The sequence below is a fragment of the Myodes glareolus genome, chromosome 18, assembly GCF_982192425.1.
Source record: "Myodes glareolus chromosome 18, mMyoGla1.1, whole genome shotgun sequence".
Taxonomy (NCBI): domain Eukaryota; kingdom Metazoa; phylum Chordata; class Mammalia; order Rodentia; family Cricetidae; genus Myodes; species Myodes glareolus.
Window position 1 is genome coordinate 46,353,305 of NC_142043.1, and position 27,830 is coordinate 46,381,134.

The window sequence follows — 27,830 nt, forward strand, 5'->3', positions numbered from 1 at the left end:
TATGCCTAAGAGCCCCAGAGTGCTTGTTTGTCCCTCCCCCCTTGTGAGGACAGTACCTCTGAGCCAAGCCCACCGGGCTTCAGCCTCTCCCAACCCTGACTTTCTAGTCTGCCTACAGGGATGTTCCCCATGGCTTTCACTGTGACCACTGCCTTGCCAGCCCCTCCATCTCTTCTATTGTCCATTGTACTGTTTCTAGAACAGTGGGGCTTACAAAGCAAGAATGCAGAGCTCATGTGACCAGGAGTGCTATCCCTTTCCACTGTGTGGACTGGACGCATGGTGAAGCTGGGCCTTGGAGATGGCTGCAAGAGGCCCCCTCAGAAGTGACATGCTGGGCTCCAATCTCTCTGTGTGTTGTCCTCTGCTCCCCACTGCCTGGGGGTTAAGGGAACCGTGACACAAGCCAACATTTCTCCTGAGAGCATTTTCTGAGTAGAGACAGTGGATGAAGATGTTTAAGGAATTGAGTCAATGGACTCCAGGAGCAGGGAAAAGCAGGGAATAGATGAGAATAGCATCCACAGGCACACACAAGCGTCTCTGTTTGGGCTTGCTGTCTAAGTGGGGACAGGCGGGAGATGAGGGCTAGCTGCTTTCCCTTCCAGATCTGACATGGTCTCTGCTCCCCATTGCTACCCAGCTAACGATGCTGGAAGACAGAACAAGACCTGTGCTGGGACCGTGAGCAAATAGTTCATGTCCAGTGACTGTCCCAGAGCAAAGAGTGAGTTCCATTTGGGAAGGGGAAATAAATGAAGAGGGGAATCTTGGTTTCTCAAAGGTTTCAACATTTGCTTGGAAGCCTCGAAATGGATTCTAGTTTATTGAGTATTGGGAGTGGTTGTCTGGGATTTGGGTTTTGCCAGGAAGAAGCTGGCAAGGTACTCCCAGGGTTTTCCCATCATTATGGGTAGGTAATGCCAGACCAGTAGTTCTCAACCTGTGGGTCACGACCCCTTTGGGGGTGGAATGTCCCTTTCACAGGGGTCACCTAAGACCATTGGAAAACACAGATTCCTTACAAAAACATTACAATTCATAACAGTAGCAAAATTACAGACGTGAAGTAGCAACGAAATAATTTGATGGTTGGAGGTCACCACAACATGAGGAACTGTATTAAAGGGTCCCAGCATGAGGAAGGTTGAAGACCACTGCTCTGGACATTCCATCCCAGAGAGGTTACATCACCTTGGGCAGAAAGTTACATTTACAGATTTGAGTTCACATTATTGTCTACCCAGGAGCTTAACCAAGTGTTAGGGATTAACTGTTGGTGTAGTGTTGCCCCCAAATGCATATTGAAATTCTGGGTCCCAGGAGCTTAGGAGGCAGCTCAGCAGATAGAGTCTAGCTAGCATGGAGCTCCAGGTTCAATCCCTGGCACCACATCAAACAGGCATGGTATAAACCCAGCTCTGGCAGGATGATCAGAAAGTCAAGTTCAAGGTCAACCATGGCTACAAAGCAAGACTGGGCTAGGCTAAATGAGACTTTGTCTTTAAACAAAACAAAACAAAAAACAAAAACCCAAAATAATTCAGTGTGTCTGTGCAACCGTCTTCCCACACTGATGCGTGGTCACGGTATATTGTGCTTGCCAGCTGTCTCTCCTGGAGACTCCCTTGGGTAGGATGTGGCCAGCTTGCCCTTCCCCCATGTGACTGGAGCGCCCCTACCCCACGGTGAAGTCATTGTTCTCACCATCTGTTCTTGTTCCTTCTTCCCATGGTGGCCTGCATCTATCTCCCTGCTGCCAGGCTCCAGATGGAACAGGGTCACTCTCTTTGAGCACCAAGGGGGTTTACCCTTATGCAGAGCTGGGGGTCAGTCCCTCCCAGAGCTGGCCTGCTAGGCAGAGGACTCTCAGACCCTGGGCTTTTTCATGGACCAATGAAAGCGACTTGTTTTGTGCCCAGTCCTAAGGATGGCAAGAGTTGGGGGACTTGTGTGTCATCTGCTATGGAAGGAACCTTTTCTTTGGGAACCCAAGGGTCAGGGGAGGCCCTGGAGAGAAACTTAGAGCATCAGGACACAATGGTCCTGAGAGCCAGGACAAGCACTCAGTTCTGGTACTCAGTCAAGACTTGGAAAAGCAGGATGCAGGGATTCAGAACTCCTCAAAGCTGATGTTGGCCAATCAGAGAGAGAGACATCTCTTGACATAGGAAAGGGGCTGAGTTCAGGTCCAGGGTGAGGATAATGGGCTTTAGTGAGCACTTGCCTGAAAACTGAACATCTGTGCTCCATTCTGGGATAAACGACAGCCTAGCCTTATCCTTCCCAGGCCTTGGTGGATGGGCTGGGTGGTTTTATGTCAACTTGATATAAGCTAAAGTCATCTTAGAAAAGGGAACCTCAGTCGAGAAAAAATGCCTCCATAACACCCTGCTGTAGAACATTTTCTTAGTGATTGCTGTGGAGAGGGCCCAATCCATGGTGAGTGGCGCTATCCTTGGACTGTTGGTCCTGGGTTCTATAAGAAAGCAGGCTCAGCAAGCCAGAGGGAGCAAGCTAGTATGCAACATCCCTCCATGGCACGGCTTCTGCATCAGCTCTTGCTTCCAGGTTCCTGCCCTGCTCGAGTTCCTGCCCTCACTGCTTTTTTTTTTTTAAGATTTATTTATTTAGTATGTATACTGTGCTTTGCCTTCATGTATTATAGATGGTTGTGAGCCACGATGTGGTTGCTGAGACTTGAACTCAGGACCTCTGGAAGAGCAACCAGTGCTCTTAGCCTCTGAGCCATCTCTCCAGCCCCCGCCCTCACTGCTTTTGATGATGAACTATTACATGGAGCTGTGAGTGAAATAAGCCCTTTCCTCCCCAGGCTGCTTTAGGTTGTGGCTCATCACAGCCATGGTATCCCTAGCCGAAACAATAATGGGCACTGTGAACATTCTGGATACTCTCTTTATTTATTCCCCTTTGATTTTTTAAAAGTCAGCTCTCCTTATGTAGTCCAGGCTAGCCTGGATCTTGTGCATAGCCTGCCTTTGCCTCCTAAGTATTGGAGTCACAGGCATGTACCCACTACATCTTCCTCTCTGGACACTTCTAAGCAACTCAAACCACACACTCTATTCTAGACCCCCTGGGTCCTCTGAGGTCTAGACCTCAGAGAGGTCTGAGGACGAGGGGAAGAGATGGGTTTCAGATCTGTAAAACCGGCTGTGTTAGTGAGTCCTCACAGTGCTAATACGGACCTGCTGGGTCAGAACCAGCTCTATTAGTCCTCACAGCTGGGGTGGGTCCAGCAATTGGGGCTTAGCAAGCCTCTGGGGACAGGATAGTGTGAGAGCCAGAGGGAGATTTTAAAATGAATCCGGGGAGTGGGGGTGGGGGAAGGGCTGGAGAGATGGTTCAGTGCTTAAAAGCACCAGCTGCTCTTCCAAAGGACCCAGGTGTCAAACCCGGGTCCCAGCATCTACATGGCAGCTCACAATTGTCTGTAACTCCAGCCTTAGGAAATCTGACACCCTCTTCTGGCCCCCCGAGGCGTCAAGTACACCTGTGGTGCACAGACATACAGGCAGGCAAAATGCTCATAAACATCAAAATAAGTAAAAAAAAAATTAATTAAAAAAACTAATGTGTCCAGGGCTAGCAAGCTGACCCAGTAGTTAAAGGCATTCACTGCCAAGCTTGGCAAACTGTGTTTGATCTCAGGGGTTCATCCCACATGGTGGAAGGAAAAATCTCATTCCTGTAAGTTATACTCAGACGTACATATGAATGCCACGGTGCACACAACTACACACACACATACACACATGCACACACACAAATAGTGAGTAAGCAAATACCGGAGTAGTTCAGCAAGGTGTTTTTTTTTTTTTTCCTTTTTGTATTTTTAGACAGGGTCTCTCTACACATAGACTAGTCCAGGCTATCCCAGACCTTGCAATGATCCTTCTGCCTTGCCTCTGATTCCCAAGTGCTAGAATTGCCACCTTGGTCTTGTTTGGTTTTAGACGTAGTCAAAGGATAAGCACTGACTTTGGCATCTTCTTCAGCAGCCCCTAGCTTGGCTCCTCCTGAGGGGGAGCAGCCTCACTCCCTGAGGGGAACAGTATGATCTTTGGACATCTTTGCGAACATAAGGGAGAGCGAGGCAATAGCTGCCATTCCGTAAACATCCCCACACTGTTCTCTTTCCAGGCTCAGCTCTGGAGGCCAGTCCCTACCCTCCCTCTTCTCGGCAAGCTACCCTGACAACAACTGTAAAACCTTGACAAAGCCCAGCTTTTGCCCTCAGCTGCATCTCAGCTCTATTCACACCATGTTCACGCCCTGCCAACCCTCTTCTTGGATTTTGGCGCCTCCCTGGTGCTGATTCAGGAGGAATTAATCTCTCATCCGGAGCAATAGACCCGTGGTGGACGTGAATGGCGTGGGAACTTCGAGGAATCACGGCGTCATTTTGGTTGACTTCTTTTCAGTGTTCTCAGTCCAGCGCTTTCCCTCCGCCCTTCCCGGGGCTCCTGCCAGCTACTCAGCCTTGTCTCGGGTCACTAGAATGTTATACTCACCCAGATGTTCCCAAGTAGATGGCTGCAGTGTCAAACCAGTGGGATGGCGAAGTCAGCTGCTACTCTCTGATTCTATTGCTTTTCCAGCGTGTATGTACCTGTGCCAGAGGTGACTCCTGGCATCCCTGGTGTCTAGCTCAGTCTACCCATCTCCACTTCTGTTTTTCTTTTTCTTTTCATATTTCTTTGAGATGGGATGTAGCCCAGGATGTCCTTGAACTCCCTATGTAGCCAAGATCCTCATGCCTCCACCTCCTAAATGCTGGGGTCAGAGGTGAACGCCACCACACCTGCTTTGTGCAGTGGTGGGTACCGGATCCAGGATTTCAAGCATGCTGGGCAAACACTCTATCAGCCGATAGAGTCCCCAGCCCTCATCTCCATTTCTGAACACATGTCACATGTCACCACATGGGTGCTGGTCCTTCCCTTGGTGATGAATCACCCTCCCCTTTCACATCCAACTCTTTGCCTCCCAGTGTTCCTGGTGACAGCACCACAGGCTTCCCTTGGCTCCTTCTCAGTCTGTTGAGGGAGATGTCTTGGATTTATTAAAATCAGCCCCATATTGGAGCCAGATGTCTTGCATAAAAGGGGCCGCGGCCATGAGTGACGAGCTCTGCTCAACTATCCCGAGCCCCTTTCTGTTCTGATCTCACTCCTGCTTCAGCCTTTGGTCTGTCTCTCCTCCAAATCAAACTTGAAGTTATACGTTTGCACTGGCTTCTGAGTCTCATGCTGGGGTCAGCCAGTGTTTACTGGGCTGTTCTTCCAAGCCTTGTCTATGGAAAGGTGAGAAGAAGCTGGGATACCAAGGTGCTGGTGGGTGTGGGCCAAACCTCTTAGGGAACCAGAGGCGGGTGCCAGTCTTGTAGAGGAGAGCTGGTGGGGCCAACTTTTGTGTGATAGTTTGTATTCTGACAAATAAATCTTGCCTGGAGATCAGAAGGCAGAGCTAGTCACTAGTCAACTAGAGAAGCTGGGCAACGGTGGCACACACCTTTAATCCCAGTATGTGGGAGGTGGAGACAGGAAGTGATAAGGTTGGGTGGAGACAGGATCTGGCCCCGTTTTGGAGGCAGGAAGGAGACAGGAAGCAGCTGGAGGCTGCTCCCATTCTCTGACCTTCCTCAGTCAACTTTCTTTGAGGCTGAGTGGGCAGAGGAGTAGGGCAAAGCCCACCCCAACTGCATTTATTATGTTAGTAACCGTAATGGTAATTGGCCAGAATAGTGAGAGAAACGGTAAGGGATGTCACTGGGCAGCGTGGGGCACCTTTGCCGCTTCCTCTCACCCCATCAGACTATTAGGCTCAGTCAATATTGCCTCTGTTTTGTATTTCTGCTGAAACCTTGGGAGGTCTTAGCTGTTCAAGGATGGCTTTGAACCTGAAGAGCCTTTGAAGCCCTGGAGTTATACTCTTCAGAGGAGTTCCCTCTTAAAAAGTCAAATGACTTTTGAATCAGGTCTCGCTCTAGAGCCCATACTGCCTTGGAACACACTAAGTAGCCAAGGGTAGCCTCAGACCTGCAATGATCCTCCTGCCTCAGCATAAGTCATAATGTATGTAACTATGCTCTCTCGCCAACAGAGTCTCATATTTCATTCTCTTTTAAACAAGGTCTCAAGGGCTGGGGCAATGGCTTAGTGGCTAAGCACTTGCTCCTCTTCCAGAGGACCTGAGTTCAGTTCCTGGTACCCCAGTTAGGTGGCTCACAACTCCCTATAACTCCAACTCCAAGGAATCCAAGGCCCTCTTCTAGCCTCAGTGGAACCTACAGACATGTGGCATACATTTGTTCAACACATATACACATATATAAATAAATCTTTGAGCCAGGTGGTGGTGATGCATGCCTTAATCCTAGCACTTGGGAGACAGAGGTGGGCGGATCTCTGTGAGTTCAAGGCCAGCCTGGTCTACAGAGTGAGTTCCAAGATAGCCAGTACTACACACATAGAAAATATGTCTCAAAACAAAACATAAAATCTTGAAAATTTTTCTGTATTTAAAAAACGGATTTAGTGTGCAGGAAACCTATAATGTGGGAAACCATAGTTCACTTAACCATTCTATTATTCAACACATAGTGGGGCCCAATTTTCCACCATTATAAATCTTTAATGTTTAACAATATGTCTCAGCGCGAGTTCCTGTAACCAGATCTGCTGGAGAGCTTGGAACATGCTTGTTTCCAAACTGTCCTTCAAAGCCTCCTGTTAGGTGTGTGTGGGGGGAGGGGTTACTTTTTTTTTTTTTTTGAGACAGGATTTCTCTGGGTAGCCCTTGGTTGTTCTAGAACTCACTCATTCAAGGATGGCCTTGAACTCAGAGCTCTGCCTGCCTCTGCCTCCTGAGTACTGGGACTAAAGGCACATGCCACTATGCCTGGCTAAATCTTTGCCAGTTTAAGAGGCCAAGGTTGTCTGACTTTGCCTTGTTTTTAATCTGTGCCTGACTTCGTCTCTATCCCATGCTTGCTTCTGACTTGGCACAGGAGGAAGCACATCCAGGGCTCTTCTCATGTCGTTTCCCTTTTTGCTCTGACTGGCATCAAAGCCAAAGTCTAAGCACAGCCTCCCAGGGCCACTGTCTGTTTATCAGTTGGCTGGGATTCACAGAGGCAGATGATAACAGGGAATCCACACAGCAAGGATGATGAATGATCCCCTTTAATTGTCCCATCTCCGAGGACAAGGACTGTATCGGGGGCATTGACATATACTGGGCCCCCTTCAGGATGCAAAGAAGCTATTGAGTGCAAGCTTGGGGACAGAAAGACCAAATTTTGCCGCAGGATTCCGTATCACCTCACTCCTCCTACCAAGCTGTAGGGTTCTCACCACTGAAATGGATTTGTCGAGCATCTGCTCCACAGGACACGAGACCCTGGGCACATGGATGTAGGTCAGATCTGAGATGGACATTGAGGAGCGAATAATGTTACGAACATGGCTTTCTTGAAATATTGATGGATACACAGTTGGTCTTGTCATTGGTGGTTCTAAGCCTCTTCCTTCCCCACCTCTGGCCAGGTCCCCAATGTAATAATGGTTCACGTCACTTGCACCTGACAACCACGCCTAAGCCTCACCTCACCCTTTGCAAGCAGACACCATCTTTGGTCCTATCATATTGTACAGGTGAAGCAGTGCCACAAAGACAGGCTGAGAGCTCTGCCTAAGGTCGCCACTAGAGATTCCCTGGTCACAGCCTACGTTACAGGAAGCCAGCATTTTATGTGGGGAAAGGTGTCCACCATCCTTTTGTTTCCATTTGCCCCCTAAGGGGTCATATGGCACCCCCTGGCTGTGCCAGCAGCTCCTACTGCTTCTGGCTCACCTGAGCAGTGCGGTGGGGAAAGCAGGACAGAGCGGGTGAGCTGCCCTTGAAGCCACCCACTTCACCCTACACAGCGCATCGAATACACTGGGAAGGGACGGATAGAAACTTTGACAGGGAGCTTTGTTGTTCCCCGTGGGGGACCTCGTTTGTGTAGATGATTATAAATGCAGGTCCTGTTGATACTGGTGGATTTCCCTCATTGGGCAATCTGATGCAGGACATCTCCCATGAACATGTTGGTAGCTCAGGAGCCAGGGGCTGTGCCTCCTTTCCTGTACTCCTGAGGCTGGTGTGGGTTTTGCATTCAGTAGGTTCCCAATAAGGGTTTGCGGGACTGGACTAGACCTGCGGTTCCAAGGAAATGGGGACCTCCTTTAAGGATGGTGACACTGTTCTAGAACCAATGTTGAGAATGGTCCATTATGAATGGCAGGAATACCATGATATGTAAATTTATATTGCATGCATTTTATTATGGTAAAAGAAAGACAGGTACTTCTCCCAAGCACTTCTTGGTCTCCGTCACATCCATTCATCCATTCTTTTACTCATTCATTCATTCATCCCCTGCCCTGACTGGTTGGGCACAGAGTGGACCCTGAGAATGAATGAAGTATCAGGTGCAGTCCCTCTGGGATTCCTGCGTCCATGGACAAGTCCTGATATATGTCATCTCAACCGTCCCTCCATTCCCAACAGAATCAGAAAGTCATGGGATCCGAATCCAGTGTGAAGGTGCCTGCTTTTGGCGGGAAGGTTTTCAGGACCAAGGCAGGGAGAAGGGCTGTGCAGGGGGAGATGCTCTGGACAAGCCGGTTCATCCTTCCCTCTCCACACAGAGACAGAGGTAGATGGCATCCCCCCGCCCGCCCCCGGAGGGAAACCGCTTCAAAATCAACACACAGTCAAGAGAAAGAGAACATTTACAAAAGCTGAAGGAGAAATGGTGTCAATGAGAACGGTCCCAAAGGAAGGAGAAAAGTGTCCCTCTCCTCTGTACACATTGGCTCTGTGGGTGGCAGTCAGGGGACATCCGGGCTCTGTGTTACAGCCCGGTTGTGGTTTTCAGTAACTACCTGCCGGGCAGGCATTCAGGCCTTTCCCACCCCATGTATATGTTTGTGTAATATGTGTGAATATGTATAGGCACATTTGCGTGTGTGTGCGTGTGTGTGTGTGTGTGTGTGTGTGTGTGTGTATTCAGGCACACATGCGTGCACATGCCTACAAATGCTCTTGAAGGGCTGGGGCTGTCTGAGGGGGTGTTCTTTTCAGCCCGAACCCCTCCCAACTCTCATTCTCCTGTGCTCTTTCCCTCCCCCTCCCTTCCTTTCTCCCTTCCTGAGGCCTCTGCTACTGAGGCTTTGGTTGTTCTTAGAAGGCACTGTGACACTAAGGTCAGAAAAGGAGTCATGGTGATGACAGCAGGACTCCCGAGAATGTCCTCCCTGTTAGTAACCTGCTCAGCTGTTTCAGTAAGGGCTCTTTAAGGGCTATCTCAGACATCGTTTTCTCTGAAATAGCACCCTGACGTGTTTATGCCCAGCCTACTTCTCAGTCCCCATGGACTGGTCCCCACACATAGGAATTGACAAGCCAAGGACCAGGGGTTTGGGTGCCCAGAGATTTTATGTGGCAGGGGTGTTGGTGTCGTGAACTCTGACCCACGGTGTTTCAAGGCTGCTCCCGTCTCACAGCTAATACTCCCATTACTGGTATCAGAAACTCGGAATACTGTTCGAGGTTCTGATGAGACACAAGGATGGATGGGGCCCTTGAACACGACTCTGGGGTTTTTATCCCAAGCCACTTTATCACCACCATCTTTGTGCCTCTGAGTCCTATTGCTTCTTTCTGGGGTGCCTAGAAACTGTTCTAAAGAATGCCAGGGTCTTAAAGTGGTTTTTAAATTTATTTATATGTCTTTCCATGCCTGCTTATTGTACATATATCACAGGCGTGATGATGCCTTCAGGGCCCAGAAGAGAGCACTGTATCCCCTGGAACTAAAGTTACAGGAAGTTGGGAGCTTCCTGGTGTGGGTACCGGCAGGGAGGGAGGACCAAACCCAGATCCTCTGTAAGAGCAGCAAGTATTCTTAAACACTGAGGAAAAAAAGTCAAATGAGTATTTCACCCTTAATGGTTTTTTAGGCTAGAAAAAGGGACCAGGCGTGGTGATGAATGCCTTTAATTCCAATGCTGGAGAGGCAGAAGCAAACAGATTTCTGTGAGTTCAAAGCCAGCTTGGTCTACATAGTGGATTCCAAGCCATCTAGGGATACATAGAGAATCTCCCGCTCCCTCCCTCTCTTCCTTCCCTTCCTCCCTCCCTCCCACTCTTTTTCCCTCTCTCCTTTTTAGGGGCTGTAGGTCATCTTATAGAGTGCTTGCCCAGTATGCACGAAGTTCTGGTTTTGATCCCCGCATCACATACGCTAGGCATGGTGGTACACGCCTGTAATACCGGCACTCTTTGGTAGAGACAGAACGATCAAAAGCTCAAGGTGATCCTCAACCATACACCAAATGCAGCGCCAGCCTGGGTTATGTGAGATGCTACCTCAAAAAGTTCAAAAGCGGTGTGAGCAGGCACAATTCTGTAGAGGAATCCTTGATGTCGATCAAAGGAACTAGGTCGTTCTTAGCATCTTAGATAAACTGACACACTCAGTTAATTTCTCAAGAGCAGCTGGTGGTGTGCTGGAGAGATGGCTCAGCAGTTAAGAGCATTGGCTGCTCTTCTAAAGGTCCTGAGTTCAATTCCCAGCAACCACATGGTGGCTGACAACCATCTATAGTGGGATCTGATGCCCTCTTCCAACCTAAAGTCAATAGAGCACTCTTACATAAAATAAATAATCTTAAAAAAAAAACAGCTGGGACACAACCCTAAATGTACTTGGGGGACACGCTGCTGCAGGCTCCAAGCTAGACAGGTCCCAGATGATCCAGTGGCTTCCTCAGTTTTTGTAGGTAACTATCTCAGGACCTCATGGTACCCAAGTCCTGTGTTATGGCTTGGGATGTAGGACAAGAAGAGTCAGGAGCCATGAATGGGGTGAGGGGAAGGAGAGGGTGGGGGTAGGGGGCAGAAAGAGGCTTCCGGCTGTGCTGGTGGCTGAAGGTGGTGGGTGGGTGTCCAGACCTCTTTACTCCGTGATTAAACTAATTTATTTCTGTCGGGGTCATTTGTGGCAGGAAGCCCAGCCCAGAGCAGATGGGCCAGTGACTGTCGTATTGAAAAGGGATCACTTGTTTTGGGTGTGATCATGCAGGCTGGAACATTGAAGGCTAAAATGGAAATGCTTTAATTTGCCAAGACTGGGACCAGGGGAAAATGCTGTGACTGGAGATTGAGTTTTAGGAGGCAGGGCGTTCCTAGCCATCCGTGCTGTGCCTCACTGCTGCCATTTCTTCACTTCTGGAGCCTCTGCCTTCAGGGCCCAGCTCTTTTACCTCTTCCCAGCTGCCCCCTAGCTCCTAGACCCCAGCCCCCACCCCAGGTTGGTCTCCCTGTGTCCCAACATGAACTTTCCCTTCTCCCTGGGGAAACATCTGTTTCATCCTGAAGCATCTTAGGTGACAAGAGGGTTTCCTATCCTTTGCATCCAGAATGCTCTCAGATCCCAGAGTTACAGTCATTACTTGGCATGTGGGGGTGGGAAGAAGTGGGGCCTTTAATGGTGGGGCCCAGTGGAAGGTCCTCAGGTCTCTGAGAATGCACTTGAAGGGGACAGTGGGTCCCAGCCCCCTTCCTCTTCTTTTGTTTTCATGTTCTGGCCCATGAACTAAAATGTCCCCAACCCTGAACCCAAACAAACCTTTTCGCTTTATAAGCCCACTGCCTTGGGTGTGTGTGTTCTAGTAACAGGAAACTGACCAATACAGGGCTGGAATCTAGTTCACACCAAGGCCACGATGGCAGAGAAACACAGCTGCATCCTGAAGGGACTCCACGACACTGCTCCCCTGAAAGATTCTTAGCCATCTTCTCACGGGGCTGTTGCGGTTTTAGTGAAGGCAGAATAAAGCCTCAAGCAGTATCTTGGCATGCAAAAAGAGCCACCCTTTAACTGACTTTTAAATCCCTAACACGGCTTTGGGTGACAATGTTTGTGGGTAGTTACACATTTCACCCCCAAGTGAAAGTGAACCCCGGTAAGGTAAGTGGCCTTGTCCAAGGTTAGATTGTGACAAAGCTGGGTCTTGTCACCAGGTCCTCTGATTGTGGGTCAACACCCCTGTCCTTGCCCCATAATATCTGAGTGTCTCAGACATCATGGTTCCATCTGGTGCCACCGAGCAGGCTCACCAGACCCGCCATCCTGGGATCATAAATAACATTCTTCAGGCCCTGACACCTATACCCACGCTCCTCGTAGGCTTCTGGCGCTTGGGGGTGAATAGGAAAGGGTCATGGTGTAAGTCACATGTTTCTCACCGCCTCGAATGGTGTTTCTTCTGTTCATTTTTATGACTCAATTACTTCTGAGAGCAAAAGCAAAGAATCGAGACAGAATTTACTGCACGTTCGTTTTTAATTAAATAAGCCAGGCAGGCAAGCCACCAGGAGAAAGGTTTCACATTCTAGTCCATGAAGCAGACTCTGAACACAGTTATCAGCTCTCAGATGAGAGCGATAGAAACGGACTTTGGAAGGTTATCTGCGGCCACAATGAGAACATTCGGGTCGGTGACAGAGAGAGGCTGGGGCTGTGTGCGGCAGCACTGGAGGCAGAATAGAACGTATCCCCCTACACACACATGCATGTACTCCTGAGCACATATGAACATGCCATGACTGTTCAGACTGGGAAGGAGATGTCCTTTACCATGTAGCCATGAGGCAGGGCACTGGGTCCAGGTACTGGCACAAAAGAAACATTCGTAGGACCCACCAGGAAGTGAAGGATGGTGGTGAGACACAGGCATTAGATTATCCAGGGGAGGTGGAGACTACACGGGAGGCAAAGTTCAAGCCCAAATATAGTGGAAGCAGGTGACACGGGTGCCCCGTTCGCCTGACCAGAAGCTGATCCACAGCGAGGCCACGGTAAAGGAACACCATATCTCTATCTTCAGGAATACGTAAGGATCTGTACCCATGCAGTGACAAGGGCACAGGTCAAAGGATCTTGACACTTTTTATTGTTTTGTTTTTTGAGACAGGGTTTCTCTGTAGCTTTGGAACCTGTCTTGGAACTAGCTCTTGTAGACCAGGTTGGTCTCAAACTCACAGAGATCTGCCTGCCTCTGCCTCCCAAGTGCTGGAATTAAAGGCAAGTGCTACCGCCGCCGTCCGGCATTAAGACACTGGAAGTTACAGGCTCTGCCTTGTACTTTTGAGGGAGAGTGTTTGGAGTTGGGAGGGGATGTGGCTATGCTCTGGGAACTCACTGCCTCCTTGCATCTCACTGAGCCAGGATCTTCACAAACAATACACCAGCTCCAGGTCCCCATTTTAGTGAAGTTCCCTTCTTCCCAGGTGTACAAGTTGGGAGGACCCATGTGGCTTCTCAGAGGTCTGGTCCCTATCCCTTTCTCCCCCCCCCCCCCCAACCATCTTAGAACCATCTCTCTACTTTTGTGGTGGGACTGCCTTGGGGATGCTCCTGCCCTCCAGAGTCCAGCACCTCTCAAGGGACAAGCCCCTGGTCAACTGAAGCAGGCTCTAGTGCGGAAGAGGACCAAGGGATTTGGAGGCATGGGATCAAACCATCTGATACTCTTAACTCCTCCTACCCTCCCTTCCGACTAGAGAATGAGTGCATCTTCCACCATGGGCCAGACACCAGCAATGATAAGAGTCACTGCAATAGGCCACTTGAGTGCCCATTGATCTTTGGGGTTAGATCAGCAGTTGCCTCATCCTACCAACAAGGCCATTTCTCCATCCGACCCTATGCTAAGAGCCCCTAAGCGTAATTCTAGCAGAGAACCCTACATTGGTCTTCTCTATATTGCCTTCCCTATGTTGTCCCTCTCCAAACCTGAGGTTTTTTCCTGGATGGCTGAGCCTCAGGGGCTGTTTCAAGGCTATGTCTACCTACCCATCCACCTGCATGAGTTGTTCTGTTGCTGCAGACACCCAAGCAAAGGCAATACAGCCGAGGGCCCTCATATCGTACTTCTGGACAGTAAGAGACCCACAGAACCTCTTTATCATCCTGGGCTTCCATGAGCTGGTTCTGTCTCATCTTCTGCATGGTCCTCAGGTGTCCTAATGTGTGCACGGCGTGAGAATCATTCCTATTATTGATGTTATTATTATTATTATTATTATTTGTACTTTTTGATTAGGGTACAGTTTTTGGTCCTTGCAAATAACACCGTCTCTTCTTTCCACAAAATAAATAAAGCAACTTGCAGTGCACACAGCATTGTCCACGTCCTGAGACGTCCCAAAGGTCCACTGAGGGCATCTGTCCTCATTGAGCTGAGACACGGATGCCTTGGCCCCTGGGACAGGGAGAGGGAAGGAAATTCTCAGTTCATCCCTTCCCACCTCCCATGTGCTGAGAAGGGAATGTGCTCTGCATGGGGGGGCGAGGGGGACATGGAGAGAGGATATCTGCACCCCTGAGCGTGCCCACAACATCATGTCCCCATCGAGTACCAAGAGCCAATGTCCCTTTGACTTCAAGCAGGAGCCAGCCTTCTACACACTTGTTCTTAGATGATCAAAACCTATAGTAGAGACTGGCTCAACTGACTCTGAGTTCACCCGGGTTTGGGACCCAGCAGCTGAGCAGGCAGGTCACAAACCCTACAATATGGGGAGTGTGCTGCCATCGTCCCTTCCCCACGTCAGTGCTAGCCATGCCTGCTTCCATGCGGCGACGTGTTTGGTGTCTGTATCACTCACACCAGCTCAGTCCTGGGCTTTGACGGTGCCAGCTGTAGCAGTTGTCCAGAAATAGCAGTGTGGCAACCAACCCCCACTGCCGACGTTCCGAGGCTAGCCTGGGTTTCGTGCCTCATCTTGAACAGGGAGGGAAGAGCCTTGGGGAACCTAGCTGCTCAGTCAAAGGCCTCTGAACCCGCCTCCCCCCTCTCCTTCCCTCGGCCACGTGTTGGGGCTTTTAAGGGATTTTCAAAAAACCTGTTCTGGAGCAGGGGTACAGGCTGCTCTGGACGCTCAGAGACGCTAGGCTGGGGTTTTAATTTTTCCCTTGCAGAGTCTGACCTTGAAATTGATATGGCACTGCACTTTGAACTTTTGGCTGTCAACCTCTCCTTCCTGAGTGCTGGATTACAGGCATGTGCCAACATGCCTAGCTGGTGTGGTGCATGGAACTGAAACCAGGGCGACGGACACAATAGATAAACACTATAGAAGCTGGGCTACTGACCTAGGGCCCAATGGCAGCATCTGGGAGTCATTCTACATGGAGTTCACACAGACATGCATGTGGGTCCCTAGGAGGCGCTGAGTGACTCTGCCCCTCCTAAGGGAAGTCCCCTCCTTCTGGTCTACCCCTTTACCAGGAACCAAGTGTTCCCTGCCAGTATCAGCCTCAATCAGCACGGAGGAATGTTCCTACAGAAACAAAGCCCTAAACAGCCTTGAAACAAAAACAGCACCAAGCCATAAGTAACTTAAAAAGCCCAAGTAAAATACCTACTCATCTTGAGTTGAGCACGCCTCTTTCCCAGAACCCTAAAGTAGACATTCCTTTTAGACACTAGCTGTAACCATGGCAACCCGAGGGCTGATCTCTGTCAACTAGGAGGGAACAAGCAGGCTGCTGCTCAGGGAAGCTGAGTCCTCGTGTGGCTTCTTCCTGCGGAGCACTCTGAACTTTGGCTGGCTCTAGAAGGCACTGGCTGGAAATAGTAAGCCTATGAGCTGTCTTTTGCTTTCAGGGACCAAAGCTGGGCCCGCTGGTTAGGCCTCAGACAGCCTTCAAAAATGGGCGTGCTCCCGAGGAATGATCAGGATGGAGCCTTTGGACCGCAGTCATATGAAGGCTGGTCATGCCATCTCTAAAATATTCTGCCTCCCAGCTGTGGCGTGTGGATGGGTCAGAGGAGGTAGCATGGCAACCCCAGATGCTTAGCGGTGATTCAGAGACCAGCATTCCGTTCCAGCTCTGGTCAGGGCAAAGTGTCACTGTCCCTGAATATGACCCTCTTCACATAACCCTAATAATGTAACTTAAGGCTCCTGTTTAGAAAAAAACAAAAAACAAAACAAACACTGTGAGCAAAAAAGAACGGGACGCTTTTCTATATTGGTCTGTGAATGTGTATATGATTGTGTGAGTGTGTGTGTGTGTGTGTGAGAGAGAGAGGGGGGGGTTATGATGCTTTCCTGTCTCTGTGCTGTATGTACATATATGCTTTATTTTTCCTTATGTTTGTAGTGCTAGGGATCAAACCCAGGGCTTAGTGCATGAGAGGCAAGGACTTTACGGCTGAGTCACACCCCCAGCCTTGTTGTCTTTCTGTCTTGTTCTACCTAGGCTGATATTCATGAGTAGCCAGAACGGCTAATCAAACCACTTTTATCAGTTGGTAAACAGCCATTGTCACCTCAGGAGCTTCAAATGTCCCCTTCCTCACCCTAGGCTGCCCTCCTTCTTCTAAGGACTCGGTCAGATCCTTTTCTGACTCAGAGCGGAAAAGGTTAACATTCAATATAGTAGGAGTTCTGAGTGAGTGGAGCGGGCCTACGCCCTTCTGGTTGTTAAATATTTGGACTCTGGCCCACACAGCCTACAGGCCTTTATGTGTGTCATGTTTTTGTTACAGTGTGAGGTAGAACCGGGGAGGTGTGTCCATACACAGGAACCAGCCTGGGTCTGCTTAGGACACTGCAGGCCATAGGTGTGTGGGAATGACCAGTACCACCAAGGACACAGGGCACTGCTGTCCTCAGAGAAGCCCCAAAGTGGCTGTGGCTGTGCTGGGGAAACTAGCTGGCCGGAGGCCTACAGCTACAGCCAGGGCCTATACCCCCATCACCGCTCCCCATTCTGACTCTCTGCCAGGGCTGTGTTTCACTGCCAGGCTGGGTGTGAGGGAAGCAGGGCCAGCATTTCATGAGAAGGGATTCCCAGGGTCCCGGGCATCCCTCACTACGTGACCCAGAAGGTGCCCCGCTCCTCCAGCAGGCTGATGGAACGGTTGGTGAGCGAGGCGGCATCCCTGGCCAACTTGTAGCCAAAGAGGTGCATGGCCGGGCCGCAGGCAGCCTGCACCACCTGTGCCAGCTTGAAGGGCATGCTAAAGCGCCACTTCTCAAACTGCTCCGAGGAGTTCTTCTGAGTCGAGTAGACGTCGCTGCTGTCACGGGCCGCTTGAGTGTTCTTCTGGATCCAGTCCTCCACCTGCGGGGTCAAGGGAATGCCGGCGAAGCCATACATCTCTCTGGCCTTTTGCAGTGGCCTGCGTGCCACGTCTTCATAGCGCACTAGCATGTAGCGCCCACGCAGCCAGGCCGGCTGCCGCAAGCCCAGCTCGGCAGACAGGCGGATGCTCTCACAGTTGCCCCGCAACCGCTGCACTTCATCCTCGCTTAGCCGGTCCTGCCCCTCTGTCAGCCACTTCTTCCAGCTCTCGTACTTGCCTGCGAAGGCCACCATGCGTGAGGCCAGCACGGCTCGGGGGTCGCGCACCAGCTGGATGACTCGCAGGTCCAGCCTCGGATCCTCTGCCAGTGGCTGCAGGAACTCCAGCTGACGGATGCGCACAGCCTTGAGGGCCACGTGGTCCTTACTGCGGCAGGCCTCTGCCGCCAAGGTCACATTGAGTGGCCCGCAGCGACGGTTCCTGCAGCGGTATTTCTCGAAGACCTTCTTGACGAAGGGTGTGCACACTGGATCCTCGCAGAGCGAGCGGCTGGATCCCCGGCGGAACAGGAACTGAGTCAAGTGGTCCTCAGGAGGCGGGCTGATGAAGGGCTCCAGCACGTACAGGTCGCACAGCAACAGCTGCTTGAGGACATCGCGGTAGACCAGCGCTGAGCCCGCTGCGCTGGCGCCTCCCGGCTGGAAGGACACGGTGCGCTCGATGTGCCACAGTGGTTCGAAGAGGTAGAAGATATTGCCCTGCTGGTTGAAGAACTCGCCCACGAATGAGGAGCCGGTGCGGGTGGTGGCCATGAGGAGCACGTGGCGCCGGTGCCCTGCTGCAGCCTGGTGGGATGGCATCTCTGCCGCAGGCTCTTGCCCCTGGGCCTCCACTGCTGGCTCCATGCCCAGCTGCAGGCTGAGGTTGTGCAGGCGGCTCTGCAGCTGGGAGAAGGCAGAATCCAACTCGCTCAGGGACAAGAGAGATGCGTTTTCCGATAAAAGCAGGGCTGGGTCGGTGCTGTTGGCATCCGCCACAAATTGAGGGATCTGCTTCAGCTTGTCCGAGACCCTGAGCGGGAGTAAAGGGACAGGTCTGTGGCTGATTTGGGAGGCCAGCCCCTGTACTAGTCTAAACAGTTTTAGCTGGGTCTCTCCAGAGCAGGCCTGGAGGCTAAGGATTGAGTGTAGTTGCTTTGGCATAAACCCAGGGGTGACTCAGTGGGAAAGTGAAGCAGTTCATGATGGCTACATATGCGCCCACTTTCACTAAAGAACTCGGGCACTTGGCCCTCTGACGCTTTTTGCTTGTCTGGTGCAAGTCAGTAGTCACTTCAGGAGAGTTACAAGACATGGAGCAGGCATGGTCTGATTCATCTCCAGTCCGTAACCTACCTTCCTTTGCCGAGGCTGTTCTGCAGGGCTTTGAATCTGGGAGATCAGGACTAAGAAATGGTTCTGTGTCTAGCAGGTCCGTCTCACGCAGAAATATACTGCCAGCTCAAGGACTATGTAGCCTATTGAGGGTGGCTCCCCTGGAGCTGAGGGAGACACAGTCTGGGCAGTTGCCCAAGTGGGTACTACCCACCAGAGTGGCCCTAGCAGAAACCTGCTTCCCATGGGCTCACCTTCACTCATGACATCAAGACTTGAGGAGGGGAATAGGCTGCTAAAGGGAGCCACAGCACTAGAATAAAAAAGTAGGCCATAATCACAAAGACCAAACATCAGCTAGGTGGCAGGCCACGGGCAAAATGTGATTACATTTTTGCATGACTGTCTCCACAAGGTGGCATCCCTAGTCACAGAGAACCACCTCGCCCAAGTGAAGTGTTTCGCCTAAGCCCTTGCAGCTGGGAAGGGACCAGAGGTGGGGTGGTGCCAGCCTAGGCTGCCCAAGTCTCACTACCATACACATGATCTCAGCCTAAGACACGGAAGGAGCTGGTGGAAGGAATGTACTGGGGAAAACCCCAGTGTCACCTCTGTCCTCAGGCCCCTCACCTCGATCAAGGAGACCTGTGCTTGAGTTTCTTACCTGGATATGATTTTGTTTTCCTTTTCAATGAAGACGAAAACTATGAGCACAAAGGCCAGGAACAAGGCATATTTGCCCCGGATCTTCAGACTGTGTACAAAGTCCTGGGGCAAAGTGAGTCCTTTCTCCATGGGGACAGGCGGTGCCATGGCGCTCCTCTGGCTCGCAGCTGGCCCTCAGCTCAGGGGCATGGCTTGGCACCCAACGTGTCCTCTTCAGGTGGGGGCACCCTAATCCTGCGGAGAGACAGATACTCAGGGATATAGTCCCTTTCCTGTAACAAGGGCCTCTATAAGAGGCTGATCTACACCTCTTTATTCACCTGCCCCAACCTCCCAAGAGCTGGGATTACAAGTGTTCGCCACCACACCTGGTGGGGGGTTCTTTAACAGGTCATATTTAGAGGTCAGAGGCCAGCACTCTGGAGGGAAGGCAAGGAGATCAAGAGTTCAAGGCCTGCTTCAGCGGCACAGTGCATTGGAAACCAGCCTTTTGTTTCTGCCCCCAAACACACACACACCAAAAACGGGAACCGGAGAGATGGTTCAATGATTAAGAGCACTCCATGCTCTTGCAGAGGACACGGGTTCAGTGCCCAGCACCCGTATGGCAGTTCACAGCCATCTACAACTCCAGTTCCAAGGGATCTGATGTCCTCTTTGCCTCCATGGCCACTGTATGGATATGGTGAACAGACATACAAGTGGGCAGGACACTCACACATAAAATAAATCTTTAAAAAAAAAAAAGCTCATGGTAAACAAGTAGCACATCTTCCGGCAGCTGATACTCCATCCAATAAACGCTGCTTATTTTCCCTTAAAAACAAGACAGCAGTAAGACACTGGGACCCATCCTCATTCACCATTCATGCCAATCAGCCACACGGTTCTCAAGAGTATCATCCTCCTGCCTCATATCTTCCCCTGGCCTTTGTGCCTCCTTCTGCGACGTACTTTTTCCCTTAAATAACACAGTGGGAGGCTCCTCTGTCACCTCCAGTGAGAAGGTGACCCTTGCTTCATTTCATCCTGTGGGCGTCACTGCCTGCCCCACCTTCCAGCCTATCTCTATTCCTCTCCTGCCCTCTGGCCATTCTCCGTTGAAGCATCCGCTGGAATGGCCTGGGTACACCTTCACTCTTCCTTCACTCTTTAGTCTCTCCTTAAGCAATGGCAGCCCCATTTCAGCATCTTGTAATATGAGGGGCCGGCTTGTTGGGGTTTCTGTCCTGCCTGGTACCCCACAGCCGGCAACTCCCAAGGAAAATCACACACAGGACTCCACAAGATTATAAATTGATTGGCCCATTAGCTCAGGTTTCTTGTTAACTCTTATAGCTTATATTAACCCATTAGTCTCATCTATGTTAGCCATATGGCTTGGTACCTTTTTCAGCTGTCAGCTTACATGTTGCTTCTTCAGTGGTCTGGGCAGGAATGGCAGAGGGAGCTTCCTGCTTCCCAGAATAGTCCTGTTCTCATCACCCCGCCTCTACTTCCTGTCTGGTTGACCGACCTATACTTCCTGCCTGGCCAATCAGCATTTTATTAAAATATGATTGACAGAATACAGACAATTCTCCCGCATCAGCATCTCACTGCTTTCTTCTGGACCATGAGCAAAAGGCTTTGTCTTCCAGTTAGTTCCCTGTACACGTTCCTCTCCCAAACCCTTCCCTCCTCTAACACAAGGGGGCGCCTACGAGCACCTGAACGCAATCTGGGTGGGCACAACCGAGAAGAGGGGAGCGTCTAAGACACCCAGCCCAGTACGCGGGTGTCTCTAGCTGCAGAAAACCCTCCAGAGTAGAACACAAGTTCTCCAAGGCCTTAAGGATAGGAGCCACATCTCACTCCCAGCCTCTGTGGGCACCATTCAGCCCCAACCCTTCCCGCTTCTCGCCACCTGGGAGCGCATCCTATCTGGTCTCTTCAGCGGTGCTTGTTCTTCTTAAGGTGTGACCCCCAAACACCATTCTTCTTTCTTCAATATGGTCCAGAGAAGGAAAAACAAACAAACAAAAATCCACCATTCTTTCTCAGCTACTTAGCATCCAGGGCTCGCTGCAATGCTCCCTGCTCCAGGTCTTTACCTGCCCATCTCCAATACTTCCCCCTTTTTTTGTATGTTTTTTTTCTTTCCTGTGTGCAAACGTTCTTTTCCCACTGGGATGTCTCCAATGCCTTTGTGTTCCAGGTGAGGCTGGATAGGGAGACAGGAAAGCCAAGGTGGTGTGGGAAGCGGAAGAAGCCCCTCCCCCACGGGATCTAGTTTAGGGTTCCCATTCACACAACTGACAAAATCAGTAAAAATTGCGACAGGCTCAGGACTCGTTTTCCTAAGATATCTCAAATGAGGGGTTTTACACAAGAAACGTACCACGTTTGTTTAGAAACACAGGGTGGAAGGCTTCTGCGACCTTATCCACACTCCCGCCCACCACAGACACGAGCAATGCACTGCAGGAACGCCTTCCAATTCCATTTCATTTACAAAAGAAAATTCCTTAAAATAAAAAATGAACAAACAAACAAAAAATAAAAATAAAACCTCCAGGCATGGTGGCACAGACCTTTAAGTCCAGAACTTGGGAGGCAGAGGCAAGTGGCTCTCTGAGTTCAAGGCCAGACTGGTTTACAGAGCTAGTTCCAGGATAACCAAGGCTACACAGAGAAACCCTGTCTCAAAAAGCCACAAGAGGAAGGAAGGTGGAAGAAAAAGAAAAGAAAAAGAAAGGAAGGAAAAGAAGAAAAGAAAACTACATCTTTTGGGCACTATAGCATAAAGCCATGAAGTCACACTAGTTATTGAAACAACACTGGACCTTTCTGACTGACCACGCTCAGATTTCATGTGTGCACTCACGTGGTTTCTCACCTCTCCGTAATAAACCTAGTTCTGTCCCACATAGACTTGTCCTGAAATTATTTTTTTCTGAGGGGTAGTCAGCAGCCCAGTGTCACCCCAGTGGAAGTCGCTAAGTGGAGGGCATGAGTAAAGAGACGGATGGATGCCCTTCCAACAATACTCAGCCCGGCGTAACGTGCTCAGGCATTCCGTGTCAATAGGCAGTTCCGGGGGTAAAGGAGAATGCTCGCTAGTTCCACGCATGAGTGCACCACGTGGGAGAGAACACACTGGACATCTGTGGTGGGCGTGTGCTAGGATGTGGGGTAGGTGGGCCAAGGGCAAAACGTCACCCTTCATTCTTGAATTCTCGTCTCCTGGGAGCCTTTATCTCAAGCCTCTAACAGCTGTGTGCTTGTGAGGGGGAGGGTGGGAAAGCCCCCATGGCAACTGCTGGGTCAGAAAGGGAGGGAGGCAGCTGGGTGGGCAAGCATTGCCAAGCAGGGCACCAGCTTCCCCACTCTCCTCAGGGGTCTTTCTGCTCAGGCCTCTCCCATGATTTGGCAAACCGCCGCACTGGAGAACTGGTTCCCCACATGGATGGCTTCCAGCCAGGCTCTTCCACTGAGACCCTGATGGATTGCAGTCCAGCTAGCCCTGCCTCCATCCTTTTGGAGGGGTCCCAGTCGTCAGGAGACTGAGAACGAAGCTGTGATAAGGGCCTGTGCCTTGCCAGACATTGCATCAGGTGCCAAGACTCCCCTCCCCTCTCTCTGGGACCTAGAGCATGGCAGAGACGGTCTCAGCTGTTCCATGCCTGGACGCACAGCCTTTCCCAGTAGACAGAAGGGAGCTCCACAGGCAGAGAGGAAGGACTGACCACAAGAAGCTTTTCCCGTAAGTGGGAAAGTCTTGAGTTCATTTATGGAGGACAGAAGGCTGACCCCTCTTAGTGGCCCAATCGGACAGTGAGCAGTCCCTGACTCCTTAGAGAGTAGAGACAGGGGTGGGTCTTGGGACTCTTCCAAGCCGCTGGTCAATCAGGATGGAGAAAAGAAGTTAGCTGTTTCTGATGAACTGGGTTTGTCCACGCACTGACCTGTCCAGGCTAGACCCTGTTTCACACGGAGGCATCTAGAGATGGCCTGGGAAAGTCACGTCCCTCCCTATTCTACCCCAGTGTCATGACTTTAGTTCTGACAGAACGGTGTATGCTCAGAGGACGCTGGTGGTGACGTAAGTGAAGGAGGAAGAGAAGGAATGAAAGCGAAGATGGGAGGGCACATCTGGCTAATATCAGGTTCCCAGCATCCCACATCCCATCCAGAATGCCAGCATCCCGGAACTGTAACAACCTAGCATCCCAGGGCTCCAGCTGCCTTCTCTATAAGGAACACATTTCCCCAGCATAGGGCTTGCTTATAACCCCAGCACGTGGGAAGCGCAGGAGGTAAAATGACCAGGAGGTCAAGTGCACCCCCAACACACACAAATAAATCAATGTAAAAAAAAAAAGACAAACAGAATGAGTCCATCTATTATTTCTTATATGTGCGTCCAACCACAGCCAAGACAGAAGAGCAGAACTAGTCAAAGGCAAAGGTGCCCATGGACTTATAAGGACTATGGGCCTGAGTCATGGTGATCTAGAGAGCTAAGGGCTCGTCTGATAGAGCGATGAGGTAACCCTGGCAAAAATCAGCCAAAGATCCTCCCCCTCCACCCTTCATGCTCATGCATGGACATGGGAAGCACTCTTTCTATATCTCCACCTGACAGTCACAGTGGCTTGAAGCGCAAGATCTGGAGAGCAGTCCCTTGCCCCACCCCGCTAGGCCTAGCAACCTGCAGCTAGCTAGCCAATGCGGCATGGTGACTGGTGCCCAGGCTGCCTTCAGTCACACAGCAGACAGTCTGGGGAGCAGTATGCTCCATTTGAAATGAACCCTGGACACCGGCCAGACAAAGCAATGAAATGTTCCACCAGAGGGAGACAACTGAGCCCATGGGGCTCAAAACGCGGAGGCAGCTACAGAAGCACCGTTGACAATTCTCATGCCTTTCGATGGTGTTAGTGTTTTGACAATCGCATGCTTGCCTCACTTGGAAAAACTTTTGAACTTAAAAAAAAAAAAGCAGGAACATCCTAGGAGCAGTGTGAGAAATGCAGGGATCGGGCTAATAATCATCTTTGGAATCAATGAATGAACTTGCGTGGTGTGTGGAACATCAGTTCCTGCTTTTGGTACTTGTCTTTTCTCCCTATGTAAACAGAGTGTTGGGCACTGGTAAGATCTTGATTTGGGACTGGGGATGTAGCCCAGTTGGCAGAGTACCTAGTGTGCATGAAGCCCTGGGTTCTACCCCTGGCACCTCCTACAGCCGGGTGTGGTGGGACACAGCTGCCATTTTCAGAACTTGGGAGGTGAGGCAGGAGGATTAGAAATGGAAAGTCACCCTACTCTGCATAGTGAACTGAATGCCAGCCTGGGTTACATGGGATGCTATTTAAAAAAAAAAAAAGAAGGCTTGATGTTGGTATTGGCATAAAGCTCATTGAAAGATGCTCACATTAGGTCACTGAAACAAAGGGACCCGAGGGTCTCCCGGTGGTCACAATTGCAGTTCGTTTGTTTTGTTTGTTTGGTTGATTTTTATTTTATTTTATTTTTTAAGAGTCATAGTGAATGTCATCTGTCACCCGGCACCCAAGAGACTGAGGCAGGACGAGTTCTGTGAATTTAAGGCCAGCTGGGGCTACATGGTGAGATCCTATCTTAAAGCAAATACCATGAGCTGAGACAGAGGGGGAAGGGGGAGAGAAGTGATGCTGTGGTTGCTTTGGGCTTCTGGCTTCCGCTTGCTATCTTCTGGGTGCAGAGCCAGTCCACTAAAGGTGAGCTTCCGGCAGAGCCCATTCGCCTTCCCAGCTACAGATAATTCCCTCTGGTTAGCAAAGAAAATTTTCCCATCCTTTAGCATCCTTCTGTAGGACACCATGCCACGAAAGCATACCAAATACCAGCTGTCCTCTTGCTCCTGCATGCAAGCCTTCCACGCAAGAACATACACCCTGCAGGCTCAGCGTCAAACTCTTAAGACCATAGGCCCCAGGGCCACATGAACCTCAAGGTTAAGAATGGTCAAAGTCTAGACGTCTGTAAAACCTGGGACAGAACACCAGTGGACAAGAGGCTCACTTTATCCCTCTCCTTGTCCCTATCCACCTCCGGCCCTCACTTGGTATGTGTTCCCCTGAAGGAGAGAGGAGGTGGAGAGAGACAACGCCTCAGAACGGCAGGGAGGACTGTTGCCAAGCCAGGCCGCAGCACAGCTGGCAAAGATCTCGACACGGCTAATTTTACGTCGCTACTCACATGCCTTTATGTGCTTTTTATGAATAACAGCCAACGTTTTTTTTAAAAGTCTTGAGGCTTTCCCACAAATGGATTTTTGGGTTTGGAGAAATTTGGGGGCAAAGCCACTGGGGTGTGTCTTGATCGTGAACACAATCTGCTTTGGATATTATAGCAGGGAACTCTGGGGTGCAGCTGCTTGAGTAAGCACGGGAGGGTAAATTGGAGGCACACTTGTATTGGTCAGGGTTCTCTAGAGAAACAGAACACACACACACACACACACACACACACACACATATATCACATGTATATCCCATATATGGGATTGATAATTTAGTGGCTTACAGGCTATGGTCCAGCAAGTGCAGCAACGGCTGCCCACCAGCTGAAAGTCCAAGAATCCTGTAGTTGTTCAGTCCATGAGGCTGGATGTCTCAGCTGGTCTTCAGCACACACTGAAATCCCAAAGAAGCAGGCTCTAATGCCAGTGAAGGAATAAACTTGTCAGTGAGAATAGGCGGGCAAAGAGCAAGAGCATCCTTTTTCCGCGCCCTTTATTTACATAGGCTGCCACCAGGAGGTGTGGCCCGAGTTAAGGATGGCTCTTCCTACCTCAAGATATCCAGGTTAAAAGTGGGTCTTCCCACTTCAAATGATTTAGTTACGGTAAGTCCCTCACAGGTGTACGCTTGGGTTTTAGTTAATTCCGGATGCTGTCAAGTGAACAGCCAGGAATGGCCGTCACAACACTCGTTGCCATTTCTTCACATAGTCTGCAAAGAACAAGACATCCTGGGGTGTTTCATGTGTGTGAGTTCCGGAGACCCCACCCACACAGCTACAGCATTCACCCAGTCTCGTGTGCTACGCCCCATGGCCCTGCCTTGCTGGAAGTGAAGTGGAGACCACATGGCTGGCTCTGGTCTGTGGGATGTGGGCGAAAGTGATGTAGGCACTTCAGGGCCTGGTCCTTAAAACGATTCCACACATTCCCCAGAGGCTGTGCTGAATGGCTGGCCATATGTGTGGGTGGGCTTAGTTCAAGATGGAAGCAGCTGGATTCACGCTGCTGTGGGAGAGCCAAATGTGCTTTTGCTGTGTCAGGGTATTCAGATTTGGGGTCTGACTGTTTCAGCAGCAGACCCTGTCCCTTTCCTGGCTAATACAAAGGATTATTCCATAATACTGATGAGGATGTCCTTTAGGAAGGACTGTTTGACCAAAACAACATAATTACATTATTATTATGGTAGTTTATTATTAGTATTACTATTGGAAGTAAGGACAGAACCAAGGGCCTTGCCCTTGCTAGACTGTACCACTAAACTACCCCCAGCCCATCATCATCATCATCATCATCGTCGTCGTCGTCATTGTTGTTGTTGTTGTTGTTATTGTGAGCCAGGATCTCACAAAAGTGTTGCAGTCTGGCTTAAAACTAGAAATATTGTCAAGGATGACCTTGAATTTCTGATCCTCTTGTCTCCACCTCTTAAGTGCTAGGATTCCCGCTGTGAGGCACCACACCTAATTTTACTAGTTAGTTGTGCTGGATATTTGTCTTCATTAGTTTCTATTGTTGCGAAGGGACACCATGACTATGGCAACTCTTATAAAGGAAAACATTCCATTGGGGTTGACTTTCAGTTCAGAGATTTAGTCCATTATCATCATGGTGGGAAGCATGGTGGCATGCGGGCAGACATGGTGCCGTAAAGGTACCTGAGAGTTCGACATCTGGATCTGAAGGCAGCAGGAAGAGAAGGTAACACACAAGCCAGGCTTGAGTTTCTGAGATCTCAAAGTTCTAGTGCCATACTTCCTCCAACAAGGCCACACCTCCTCCAACAAAGCCACACCTCCTCCAACAAGGCCACACCTCCTAATAGTGCCAGTGCCTAAGAGCCTATGGGGCCATTTTCATTCAAACTATCATAGTATCTCAAGGACTTTTTTGTTATTGTAAAGAGATACCGTGACCAAGGTGGCTTATAAAAGAAAGTAATTTAGGAGCTTGCTTATAATTTCAGAGGGTGAGTCCATAAACATCAGGGCAGGAAGCAAGGCAGCAGGCAAACAGGTATGGTGTGGAGCAATAGCTGAGAGCTCACATTTAATCCAGAAGTTGGAGGAGGAGAGGGAGAGTCTAATGGGGAATGGCATGCTTCTTCCAACAAGGCCACACCTCCTAACCCTTCCCAAACAATTCCACCAACTGCAGGCAAGGGATCCAAATATATGAACCTATAGGGTCCATTTTCATTCAAACTGAGTATTGAATCCAGGGCTCCATGCAAGCTAGGTAAGCACTCCACTCTCTGAGCTATATCCCCAGCCCCTATTATTTCTTGAGACAGTGTCTCGCTTGAATGCCACAGTTCAGAATATACATACTCTTGTGTAGCTT

At 50.2% G+C, this 27,830-nt stretch overlaps 1 protein-coding gene across 2 annotated transcripts in view; it reads right to left on the reverse strand.

Moving 5' to 3' along the window:
- Nucleotides 1–12,402: 12,402 nt before the first annotated feature.
- Chst3 (carbohydrate sulfotransferase 3) overlaps nucleotides 12,403–27,830 on the reverse strand; it is a 34,840-nt gene continuing 19,412 nt past the window's right edge. Inside the window, exons 1-3 of one of the 2 annotated variants that reach the window (XM_087898134.1) lie at nucleotides 20,604–20,681; nucleotides 19,215–19,450; nucleotides 12,403–18,248 (exon numbers count right to left, since the gene is read on the reverse strand). In XM_087898134.1, the coding sequence (XP_087754260.1) occupies nucleotides 16,964–18,248; nucleotides 19,215–19,363 (1,434 nt within the window). In that variant the 5' untranslated portion in view covers nucleotides 19,364–19,450; nucleotides 20,604–20,681 and the 3' untranslated portion in view covers nucleotides 12,403–16,963. Of the gene's footprint in view, nucleotides 18,249–19,214; nucleotides 19,451–20,603; nucleotides 20,682–27,830 lie in introns of those variants that run through there. The other variant, XM_087898133.1, reaches the window with a different exon arrangement.